At 39.2% G+C, this 12,780-nt stretch overlaps 1 protein-coding gene across 1 annotated transcript in view; it reads left to right on the plus strand.

The window, feature by feature from the left end:
* CCDC170 (coiled-coil domain containing 170) overlaps positions 1 to 12,780 on the plus strand; it is a 101,596-nt gene that overhangs the window by 36,995 nt on the left and 51,821 nt on the right. Inside the window, exons 4-5 of the mRNA XM_077149283.1 lie at positions 1,538 to 1,679; positions 7,066 to 7,251. Coding sequence (XP_077005398.1) covers positions 1,538 to 1,679; positions 7,066 to 7,251 — 328 coding nt within the window. The remainder of the gene's footprint in view (positions 1 to 1,537; positions 1,680 to 7,065; positions 7,252 to 12,780) is intronic.

The following is a 12,780-nucleotide window of genomic DNA, read 5'->3' on the forward strand; positions in this document are numbered from 1 at the left end:
TGTTAATCTTTGAATAGAGTGAAAGAATTTGCAGTAAACACTCAACATGGTAAAAGGGAAAGCAATAATCATGTTCATCTTCTAGGGTGCAGAAAAAAATGATACTGAATGGCTGAAATGATTCTAATTTGCCTTTAAAGTATGTCTTTTTTTTTTTTTAATGATCTTTAGTCTGTAACATTTAAAGTATTAGAAAAATACCACGTTATCTCAGCAGAACGTAAATCTGATTTTCCTGACTGGCCCTTTTCAATGTTTTTTAAAGTCTCTCAGTGTGTTAAAACTAGTGATGATCTTTGCTGAAGATTGAATGCCTCTTTTTATCAGACTTGGAAAGCTCCCTTGCTGATAATATATTTTTTATTACAACCATGCTTGGTCATTGTCTTAGTTTGCCAAGGCCACTATGACAAATACCACACACTGGGTTGGCTTAAACAACATGGATTTATCGTCTGACGGTTTGGAAGCTAGAAGTCCAACACCAGGTTGTTGGGAGGTTTGCTTCCTCTCGAGGTCTGTAACATTCCAGCAATCCTCCATCACATGATTATCTCTCTCTCTCTCCTTCTGTCTGCTTCTCTGGTTTCTGCTAACTTCTGGCTTCTACTGACTTCCACTTCCACTAAATGACTAGGTCTGACTTTCTTTTGCTTATAAGGACTCCAGTCTTATGAATTAAGGCTCATCCTGATCTAATTTGGCCTCATCTAAATAGGATCTTTAATGATCCCATTCACAAACAAATCCGTAGCTTAATTAATAATAGTATTTTCAAATATCCTATTTAGAATGGGTTTATGCCCACAGGCCTGGAGGTTAGGACTTGTACATGTCCTTTACGGGGGACATGATTCAATTCCCAACAGCCATGAACCAGGGAAGACCATAACTAACTCTTGCAGATCACTGTATAATGCTTGAAAATAAAACAAACCTGGCGCCCCAGAACCCACATAGCAGCCCTTGCCTTTCTCCCTAACAGGCCCCAGTGGGCTGATGGCTATGTGATTGGTCCTCCACACAAGGTAAAATGTCATGTGTAGTCTGGGGTCATGTGCAGTCTAGAAGGTCATGAGCAGTCTAGAAGATCATGTGCAGTCTAGGCTCACATATAGTCTAGAAGGTTACATGCGGTCTAGGTTCACGTGCAGTCTAGAAGGCCATGTACAGTCTAGAAGGTCATGTGCAGTCCAGAAGCTCATGTGCAGTCCAGAAGGCTGTCTGCTCAACCCATAGTCACACACTGAGCACTGACTAGGTCAAGCATGGGAGCTGAATGCTCTGTCTCCATTTTCTGTGTTAGATCTAAGATACCACAAGGATTTAGTTCCCTTTCTGCAAAGTGTAGGTGCCCAAAAATTGCTTCTATTTTTCTCCTTCCTTTGTCGGTCTTGTGTAGTTTGCCCTGAGCCTGAGAAACTGCTTGTTGAAAATGACAATAGGTTATTTTCCCCAGAGTTAAAGTTCTGAACTTTGATGAATGTGATTTTCTGCAGTGCTGTTAATCCTAATTTATTTGTTATTTGTCTGATAGAAAATGTGTAAAGGAAAATGAGGAGAATAAGAACCAAGTCTCAAGGAACTACAGGAAACAGGAGGAATTTCTAGCTCAACTTTGTGGCAGCTTGAACCTGGACAAGGATGAAAAGGCTTCGGATGAAGATTTACTTTTAAAGGTGTTTATATGCAGATTTAAGAGACTAGAAATAAAGTGGGTGTTCTGACAGGGTACTTTTAATTTTACATTTAAAATACTTTAATGGTAGGTTGCCAGTAAGATGGAAGTTAAATTGTATCAATTAATTACACGTGCTATAAATAAATTCACTTGGTCCATATTGATTCATCAGGGCTCTTGAAAATATTTGAGTGCGCCTTGCATTGTTGCTCACTTACAAACCTTTGTATCCTCGGTATCTGACAGATTTGGATGCAGCCATCCTTAAAAGCCACCTCTCGGTTATTTATTTATTTTAACTTTTTTATTGTACAGTATATACAATATAATATATAGTATGTGCAAAGCAAAGAAATAAAATAAAATAAATAAGAAAGTAATGGTTTCAAAGCACTCTTCAACAAGCAGTTACAGGACAGATCCCAAAGTTTGTCATGGACATATGAGCCTCTCAGATTTTTCCTTTTAGCTACTCCAGAATATAGGAGACTAGATGGCATAAGTATATTTTTTATCATCACAATTGACTTTCTTTCTTTCTTTTTTGCAAAAATAATATATAGACAAAAAAAACTAATAAATTTCAAAGCACAGCACCATAATTAGTTGTAGAACATATTTCAGAGTTTGACATAGATTACAATTCCACGATTTTAGGTTTTCACTTCTAGCTGCTCCAAGATACTGGAGACTAAAAGAAATTTCAATATAATGATTCAGCAATCATATTCATTTGCTAAATCCTATCTTCTCCATATAACTCCACCATCACCTTTGATCTTTCTATCCCTCTCTTTAGGGGTGTTTGGGCTATGACCATTCTAACTTTTTCATGTTGGAAGGGTCTGCCACTAACATGGGGTAGGGAATTGGAACTATCTGGTGATCTGGAGAAGCTGGGTCCTCTAGGTTTCAGGACTTATATGTTCCAGGGACCCATCTGGAGGTTGTAGGTTTCTGGAAAGTTACCCTAGTGCATGAAACCCTTGTGGACTCTTCTATTTTCCTAGGTGTTTGTGCTGGTTTGAAAGGATGTATGGACCCTAGAAAAGCCATGTTTTAATCAAAATCCCATTTCATAAAGTCAGAATAATCCCTATTCAATACTGTATGTTTGAAACTGTAATCAGATCATCTCCCTGGAGATGTGATTTAATCAAGAGTAGTTGTTAAACTGGATTAGGTGATGACGGCATGCTTCCACCCATTTGGGTTGGGTCTTGATAAGTTTCTGGAGTCCTATAAAAGAGCAAACATTTTGGAGAATGAAGATGATTTGGAGAGAGCAGAGAATGCTGCAACCATGAAGCAGAGAGTCCACGAGCCAGCGACCTTTGGAAATGAAGAAGGAAAATGCCTCCCAGGGAACGTCATGAAACTGGAAGCCAGGAGAGAAAGCTAGCAGATGATACCATGTTCACCATATGCCTTTCCAGATGAGAGAGAAATCCTGACCCTGTTCGCCATGTGCCTTCTCACTTGAGAGAGAAAACTTGAACTTCATTGGCCTTCTTGAACCAAGGTATCTTTCCCTGGATACCTTTGATTGGACATTTCAATAGACTGGTTTTAATTGGGACATTTTCTCGGTCTTAGAACTGTAAACTAGCTACTTATTAAATTCCCCTTTCTAATAGTCATTCCGTTTCTGGTATGTTGCATTCTGACAGCTAGCAAACTAGAACAGTGTTCTTTAGGATTGGCTGGAAAAGTCCTGGTTGGGGGTTGGCAGGTTATGGTAAGTAGCACTGTCTAACTGAAGCTTGCATAAGAGTGACCTCCAGAGTAGCCTCTCAAATCCGTATGAACTTTCTCTGCCACTGATACTTATTAGTTACCCTTCTTTTCCCCCTTTTAGTCAGGAAGGAACTGTCTATCCCACTATACCAGTTATTATTAGGAACCTTCCCCAGTGTTCTCTCTGAAAGTTGCAAGATATTACTTTTACTCCAGGAAGTATTCTTGTTCACTGATGGATTTTTAAAAAAAAGATATTTTTATTGAGAAATCTTCACACACAAACACTCCAACCATATTATACAATCAGTGGCTCACAATTCCTTTACATAGTTGTGTGTTCTTCACCATGATCATTTTAGAACATTTGCATCGCTCTAGAAGAAGAAATAGAAAGAAAGAAAAAAAAAGAACTCATACACCCCGATCCCCCTTCCCCTCCCTCTCACTGGTCCACAGTATTTCAATCAACTCAAATTTCATCCTTTATCTCCCCCTATTTATTTTTATCTTTTTTTTTTTTAACTCATCTGTCCATACCATGGATGGACACTCTAGTCACTCCAATACACCATAAACTAAAAAGGAATACTAATCTGTATAATATGTAAGAGTAACTTCCAGGATAACCTCTTGACTCCATTTGAAATCTCTCAGCCACTGACCCTTAAGTTTGTCTCGTTTCTCTCTTCCTCCTTTTGATCAAAAAGGCTTCCTCATTTCCGTGATGCCGGGTCCCATCTCATCCCCGGGAGTCAGGTCCCACTTTGTCAGGGATATTTACACCATTGGAGTCATGTTCCACACAGAGGGGATGTCTTACTGATGGATTTTGATAGCTCTGGCCCTAATTGCCATCTCCTCCTTCCTATTTCTAATAGGTGACCAGGAGCTGGACTGTAAAAGTCTACTTCAAGTGTAGTTTGGGGGAGGAAAGGGAATTAAGAAGCTCCTTCTTCCATGACACCTTTTCCTACATTAGGGATGATCTCCAGGTGTTAATCTGGGGATTGCTCCTGGGACCTCAGATCTGCAGCACCTGATTTTCGGAGCAGAGGCCTGTCTTAAAAAAAAAAAAATCACTGGCTGTTTCAGTTTGATAGAGCTGCTGGCATGCAATATATTCTGAAATAGATAGGTTTTTACAGTGGGGGGTTTTAAGCTTGCAAATTTGCAGTTTTAAGGCTGTGAAAATTCCCCAAATAAGGCATCAACAGGATGATATCTTCTGAAGACAGACTGCTGGCATCCAGGGTTCCTCTGTCAGCTAGCAAAGCGCATGACTGGCATGTACTCTTCCTTTGATTCCAGGTTTCATTTTTTTCAGTTCTTGGTTCCAATGGTCTCCTATCTGGGCTTTTGTGGGTCCTCTCTTGTCATATCGGGGGCTTTTCTCTCTATGCTATCTTGGCATTTTCTGTCCTTTATCCTATCATTAAGGACTCCAGTAAAAGGATTAAGACTCATCTTGAATGGGGTGGGTCACATCTCAATCGAAATAATCTAACCAAACAGTCCCACCCACAACAGGTCTGTACACAAAGGAATGGATGAAAAGAACCTGGCCTTTTTCTGGGGTACATACCAGCTTCAGACCAGCACACTGGCCCAAAGCAGGAAGGTTGGCTGCCTCAGTAGAGTTCTTTTGAGAAGTGGGACAATGGAATGGAATTCAGCCACTCCTCCTATTTTACCTGCCCTGGGAAATGCACATGGACACTATTCTAGTTTGCTAGCTGCTGGAATGCAATATACCAGTAATGGAATGGCTTTTAAAAGGGGGGGGAATTTCGTAAATTGCTAGTTTACAGTTCTAAGGCCGAGAAAATGTCCCAATTATGACAAGTCTATAATAATGTCCAATCAAAGGTATCCAGGGAAAGATAAACTTGGTTCAAGAAGGCCAATGAAGTTAAGGGTTTCTCTCTTGGCTGGAAGGGCACATGGCAAGCAAGGCATCATCTGCTAGCTTTCTCTTATGGCTTCCTGTTTCATGAAGCTTCCAGGGAGGTGTTTTCCTTCTTTATCTCCAAAGGTCGCTGGCTTGTGGGCTCTCTGATTCTCGTGGCTACGTTGTTCTTCTCTGCTCTCTCTGAATCACTTATTCTCCAAAATGTTCCCTTTTTTATAGGACTTCAGAAACTAATCAAGACCCACCCGAATGGGTGGAGACATGTCATCACCCAATCCAATTTAACAACCACTCTCGATTACATCACATCTCCCGGGAGATGATCTAATTACAGTTTCAAACATACAATGCTGAATAGGGATTAGAAGAAACAGCTGCCTTTACAAAATGGGATTAGGATTAAAACATGGCTTTTCTAGGGGACATACATTCTTTCAAACCAGCACAGACACCCACTCCCAAGGAACCTTGGGGGAAAGGGGACCTTTCTAATAATGTATTTGATATTCACTAGTCGATTGTGCAACCATTTATTGAGTACCTACTATATGCCAGACACTGTTCTAGATGCTGGGAATACAGCAACAAATAAGACAAGATGAAATGTGGGTTCTCCTGACAGCTTTCATTTTCATGGGGGTTAAGACAGTGAAGAAATATTCCAAAGAGTGAGAGGCACAATGAAGAAGAGCAATTAGGGTGGCGTGATGGAAAGTGTAGCAGGCAAAAGGAATGGCATGTTGGCTTAGATGAACTGGCCAAGGATTGCCCACTGAGATGGGGGAAGTTTGAAGACTATTAGGGAGTGAGCAGGAAAATGTCAAGCAAAGGCTCAAGGGAGAGCAAAGATCCCTGAATTGGGAGCAGGGTGCCAAGTTTGCAGAGTTCTGAGGCTAAAAAATATACTCTCCCCCCCCTACCCAGCGCACCCCCCCCCCATAGTCAGAACACAAACCTGGCCACATGGGATTTCAAGTCTTTCTAAAGAGCCCCCATGGCGTGACAGAGTGAGCTGGTCTGCAGGGCTGGTTTTTCTGAGGTTAAGGAGCCTGTCTTGTTGCACTTTCCCTCTTTATTAACCCTATAAAGGAATCCATGCTCCCAGTTAGCAACTCAATAAAGACACAAAGGTACAACAGAGGGACTCCTAATCCTAAAGATAAGCAAAAGGCCCTCCTAATCCCAGCCTCTGAGTATGGCTGGCCACTGTCTGACACCAGCTCTTCAGGAGTTTTCCCTATGCTTATATTAATTAGACGGATTATTATTTTTAAAATGGGGGATCTGACTTCGTCCCTGTAGTTTCTCCAACTCCAGGTAGCTCCTTGCACATAGTAAGTGCAATTTGCAATGCATTGTGAGCTGTATCGAACTCCCTGGCTTTATCACGTCATCTCGAGAATTGGAGCCTCTGTAAAACATTACTTCCCCTTGTTGGTTTGTTTAGCAGGCATGGCTTGCTGACGATTGTTCTGTTGCCAAGCTTTTGGCTTAACGTTCACGGCCATTACCTTGTGACTACCTTTTCACTGATTTAAATCTGACCCTGGGTCTACACCAAACAGAATGTTAAGCTACCTTTAAAAACGCGCTCTTTTAAGTCCATCTCGGGGTAGTCTTTTTACTGTTTTAATATAACGCAGTCATCGCAGTATAGATTGAGAGTTACTTAGTATATAATTAGTATAAAATTGTTTAAGTTTTAATAGAACAGTTCTAACTGCTTTCTTTCCAGCTTCGAAAGCTGTGCAAGGAAACTGCATTCATGAAAGGACAGATTGTTACTCTTGAAGAGACTATAAATGTCCATGAGATGGAGGCAAAAGCTAGCAGAGAAACAATCATGAGGCTGGTTTCGGAAGTAAACAGGGAGCAGAAAAAAGCTACCTCCTGCCTTGAAGCCAAGGAAAAGCTGAACCAGGTACAGTCTGTGAAGTGTGTGTGTGCATCTGTGATCTTGTTTATGAAGCAGAAATTGAAAAGCAGATGTAGGTTGAGCACAACTTCAGAAGGCTTGCTCTGAGCAGGGTGGGGGTGGGGGTGGCGGCTGGCACACGTGGGGCTCAGTGACCCAGAGGGGTCATTTGATCAGTTTTTTCCTAATAGGAAAAAAAAGTAAAACATTTAAAGAATTTGTAGAGACTATGTCTTACTTCAGTAAGACATAGGATTTTACAAGGATTTTAAATAACTTCTATTTTTTAAACAACATGTAATAGGTTCACAAGATACAAAATTTTAGTTGTCCACAAGGGTGAAAAGCGTTCTCCCAACCCCTTTTCTCCAGTACCCAGTTGTCCTCCTCAAAGGCAACCTCTGTTAACAATTTCTTTTTTTTTTTTTAAGCATGGGCAGGCACTGGGATTCCAACCCATGTCTCCGGCATGGCAGGCGAGAATTCTGCCAGTGATCCACCGGTGCACCACCCTATTAGCAATTTTTATGCACCTTTCTAGGAACATTCGATACGCAATGTTTCTATATCTATATGTGGTCTTTTTATTTACCTATAGCACCATGATAACATACTCTACTCACTGTATTTTCTCATTTTATGCATTTTAATGCAAATGGTAATATATCTACATACAGACTCTACACATAAACAAGGCCATTCTGTATAATTTTATATCATTTGTCGTGTATGAGAATACATCCTAAAAACAGACTCCTAAAGTAGACTTGCCAGGTATAAAAAGATGACTATTGTAATTTTGAGGGGTATTGCCAAAAGGAAATGCTTTTTAACCTAAACTTTTGTTTGTTCAGTGGATGGCTTGATCTTTTCAAATGAGCTAGACTCCATCTGAACATGAGACTATAGACTGCGTGTGGCTTTTTAGACGTTAAATAATTCCTTAATCATATGTTTTGAACTTTGTAATAGAGAAACCAATTATGGGATTAATAATAATGATCAAGTCCCCAAAACAAAAATGAGCTCGTGCCATCGGTTAAGGAATATCCATAGGAGAAAACTAAATGGTAATGGTGTGGGAGATGGAGATTGAGATGAGGTGGTGGCTGGTGCCCACAAGATACGAAATTCTAGTTGTCCACAAGGGTGAGGACTTGTGTGTGGACAGCAAAATTCCAGTTGTCCACAAGGATGGTATCCTCAGGCTGGTGGGGACGGTTTTGGAATCTGCTCCTTGTGGGTCCATTTTTTGGGCTCCTATGTCTATAGAGGTTGACACCGAATTGAAAAAGATAGGAACTTGGTACATGAGAGTGACCTACAGTAATGATAATTCATATCACCACCACCCTAATTCCATGTAATACATTCTGTGTGATTTTCCTGTAAACTCAAGACATCTCTAACAATAACAAAACAAAACTCTCCTCTTGCCATTATCTTCCTTATGCTGACACATTAACTTTGTGAAGAGAGCCAAGACTTCAGGGTCAGACAAACATATATTTGAACATATACATCCATGTAAAGATGTTTAGATGTATTTACAGAACTATTTGAAAAGATACTGCAGACATCATATGTGTTGTCTTTGACTACTTCAGCATACGTATCCTGAAAATAAGGACATTACCCTTTAATCACAATAACATTATCACATCTAAAAATTAACAGTAATGCCATAATACCATCTGTGATGGTTTTATGATTCTTTGATAGTCCTCCCCTTAAGAGGCACACTTAGGAATTTAATTCCTCTCCCCTTGAGTGTGGGCTGGACTTAGTGACTCATTTTTAGTGAGTTGAATAAAACAGAAGGTTAGGGGATGTCACTTTTGATATTGGGTTACATCTTAGGTGCACGCTCTTCTCTCTTGGATTACTTCCTCTTGAAGGAAGTCTGTTGCCATGTTGTCAGTAGCCCTGGGAAGAGGGATGCCAGCAACCAAGGTGTGAGAATGCTTAGGCAGCCTGTTGAGAGGTCCATGTGGAAAAAAGCCTACTAGCAACCACACGAGTGAGCTGGGAAGCAAATCCTCCTTCAGTCAAGCTTTGAGATGCCTGTAGCCCCAGTTGAGAGCTTGACTGTAATTAGGAGAGAGCTTGAGCCAGAACTGCCCAGCTAAGTCATGCCCAGGAATCTGTGGGGCAATAAATGTTTCCTGTTTTAAGCCACTACATTTCTGGAAATTTGTTACACAGCAGTAGATAACTAGTGCACCATCTAATATCATTCCACATTCAAATTTCCCCACCTGATACAAGGATGTCTTTTATAGCACTTTTCTTTCCCCCAAGATGATCCAATCTAAATTCCTTCATTGCATTTGTTGATTTTTTTCAGTCTTGCCATATATATATTTTTTTAATTGCAATGACTTCTTGAAGAGACCAGAGCTGTGGGTCCGACTGTCTCTGCATGATGCTGTTTAAGTTGTTTATTTATAATCTTTAAACTTAAAGTTGGGTTGCAAGACTGGATTATGTTCAAGTTAAACCTTTTTGGCAAGACCATTTCAAAGGTAATGTTATATATTTCATATTAAATAACTTTAGAAGGCAAATAATGTCAGACTATCCCGTTGTGGGTTTTACTAAGATTGAATGCCAAGCTCTTTAAAGGCATGCATTTATTCTTTTGCAGTTAACTCAGTTATCAGTGGGGTGATAATTTGCAGATAATTCCCATTTCCCAATACATTTTTACTTAGTGATATTAGCATCTACCAATTCTTGCTTGGATCATCAAAGGTGGCAAAATGGTGATAACCTAATTTTATCATTCTTTCTACTTATTAGCTGGTATTCTTTTACTTTCTCTTTAATCCTATGAGCACATGGATTTTTATTTATTTACCTTTGTAGCAATGAGTTTTTCTTTTTTAATCCTCAAAATTCCCTAAATTTGGTCTCTGTGACTCTTTAACACAACTCATTAGTCTTTCAACACTTCCTTGCTTCCTGGAAGAAAATTTCCCAGGCTCACTTGACAATTTCCAGGCTACAGAACTGAAAACAGCCAGTTCTCTAAGGAGCTTTGGTTTCTTTCAACTGGGGAATGGTTCTTAGAAATCAAGATTTAGGCTTTATCTGTCCTCAACCTGCTATTGGGGCATCACTTTTCTTAGTTCCTTTCAGTGGACAGATTGAGAAATACTTTTTTAATCATAAATTGATATTTATATTTTAAATTAAATGTAACATATTAAGGCTATATCAATATCTTTTATTTTGTATTAGCATCTTTTAGAGCCTGATAATAATATTTACTTATTTGCTTTATCTTATGATATATATACAATTATTTTGAAATTACACTACCAATATTTTACCTGAGGTTTAAGACCCTTAAATGCTTTTACATCAATACTCTCATCAATCATTAGTATAACTGTCCCCATTTATCAAGTATTTACTATTAGCACCATCTTTGTGCCAAGGACTCAAAGTGGTTAAGTACTTTGCTCAAGTTCACACAGCTATTAAATGGGAAGCTGGAATCTGAACCCAAGTCATTGCATTACTATGCCTTCACCAGTAGTCCCTTATTCACAGTTACATCTTACACACAAGTCTGGCGTCAGAAATTATTAATTATTATCAGTCAGCAGAACAACTGGCTGTGCAAGTTTCCTCAGTGCTTGACTAACATTTAATTTAGTAACAATTAGTAGTTGTTAAATTATCAAGGCTGAAGGATTAGGAAGAACTCCATATTTCTCTAGAAAAGCACATCTCTGGAGGTAGCAGTAGGAAATGAGTATGAAAATGTGTTGTGATAATACATTTAAAAAGCAGAACTTACTCCTTTTCTTATATAAGTTCCTTTACTTGTAAATGACTGATGCAATGTTGTCCAGACTTTGGAAACACATTCATTTTGGGATGAAATCTTTGCCAAAATAATAAAAATTGTAAAAAAAAAAAAAAAAAATACAGGCAATAAAAACTTTGAGGTCTTCAATAAAGTGCTCATTCATAGGATTATGACTCTGAAGATTTATTGCTAAAAATACTGTCAAGTGGTTTTACTGACACATTAATGGTCTCAGGAAGTCTTCATAATGCTTTCAAAGGCTCTGTTTTTGAGGTAGGAAACTTATTTTATTAGTGAAGTCCAGAATGACTGCTCTTTCAGTTTGCTAAAGCTGTCAAAATGCAATATAACAGAAATGGGCTGGCCTTTTCAGTGGGGATTTATTAAGTTACAAATTTACAGTTATAAGCCACAAAAATGTCTGAATTAAGGCATAAACAAGAGGGTAGCTGGATTCTGAAGGCCACTGTCATGTGGACACGTCTATCAGCTGGGAAGACATGTGGCTGGCATCGGCTGGTCCTTGCTCCCAGTTAGTTGCTTTCAACTTCTGATTTCAGTGTTTTTCTCTCTGTCCTGTGGGGCTTCTCTGGAGTCCTCTCTTATCTTCTCCAGGGCAAACTCTGAATTTCATCTCTTAGCTTCGCCTCTCCCAGGGCATTTTCTATCTCCAAGCGTCTGTGCTTTCTCCAAAATGCCTCCCTCTTAAAGGACTCTATAAACAGATTGTGACCCACCTTGAATGGGCAGGGTCACCTCTCCTTGGAGACAACCTAATCAAGAGGTCCCATCCAACAACAGGTCCGCCCCCATGAGATTGGATGAAAAGAACATGGCTTTTCTGGGGGTACATAACAGCTTCCAACCAGCATAACTGCAGAGATAAAAGTATCCAGAGGGCTGGGGTGTTGTTTGTACCAAACTCAGCCTTTCTGATTTGTAAATGATTCTATTTAATTTATTTTATGTAAATTTCATGATTAAAAATCCAAGTAATTTATTACGATTATGGTAAAGTATAATACTTGACAGTCTTTGGTAGTTAATATTGAAGTGTATTTTTAAGACTATTCAAGATTGATATATTTTCTCTCGGTTATCTTGAAATAACCAAAGTTTGGGAAAACTGCTCACTTTACCTACTTAAGCCACACACAAACACTTCTTATAGAATATAGAATTTAGAGTCAGTGGATCAGAAATTAGATTCACATATTAGATTTCAAACAGTTTCTTTCCCTACACAGTGTCCATGCTTTCTTTAATTCTCGTAACTGGAATTGCATCTAGGGAATCATACTGATTTTGAGTCAGGTAAGCTTGGGTTTGAAGGATCTCCTTTCTGCTTTCTTGGTTTAGGATCCTGTACAAGGGAGACATAGTGAACAGAATTAAAAGCGTAGGCTGTTTGGGTTTTTATCCTGGCTCCAGAGTCATTTGGCTATGTGATACTAGGCATGTGAATTTACCTCTTTGAACCTCAGTTTCTTATCTGTAAAATGGGAAAATAATGTAAGGATCTGTCTTTTACAATTATGGTTAAGAGTAAATGATATAGTGTACATACTTGGTATGTGCCCAGCACATAATTGATGCTCAGTACATTTGTTTCACTTTCCTGGTTATTTTCCTTCACCTAGGATATAAGAAATATAATGAATAAGCATAAGATTATTTAAGAGTGCAGGCATATGGAACAGTTTGTGGAAGTGAGA

The sequence above is a fragment of the Tamandua tetradactyla genome, chromosome 2, assembly GCF_023851605.1.
Source record: "Tamandua tetradactyla isolate mTamTet1 chromosome 2, mTamTet1.pri, whole genome shotgun sequence".
Classification (NCBI taxonomy): Eukaryota; Metazoa; Chordata; class Mammalia; order Pilosa; family Myrmecophagidae; genus Tamandua; species Tamandua tetradactyla.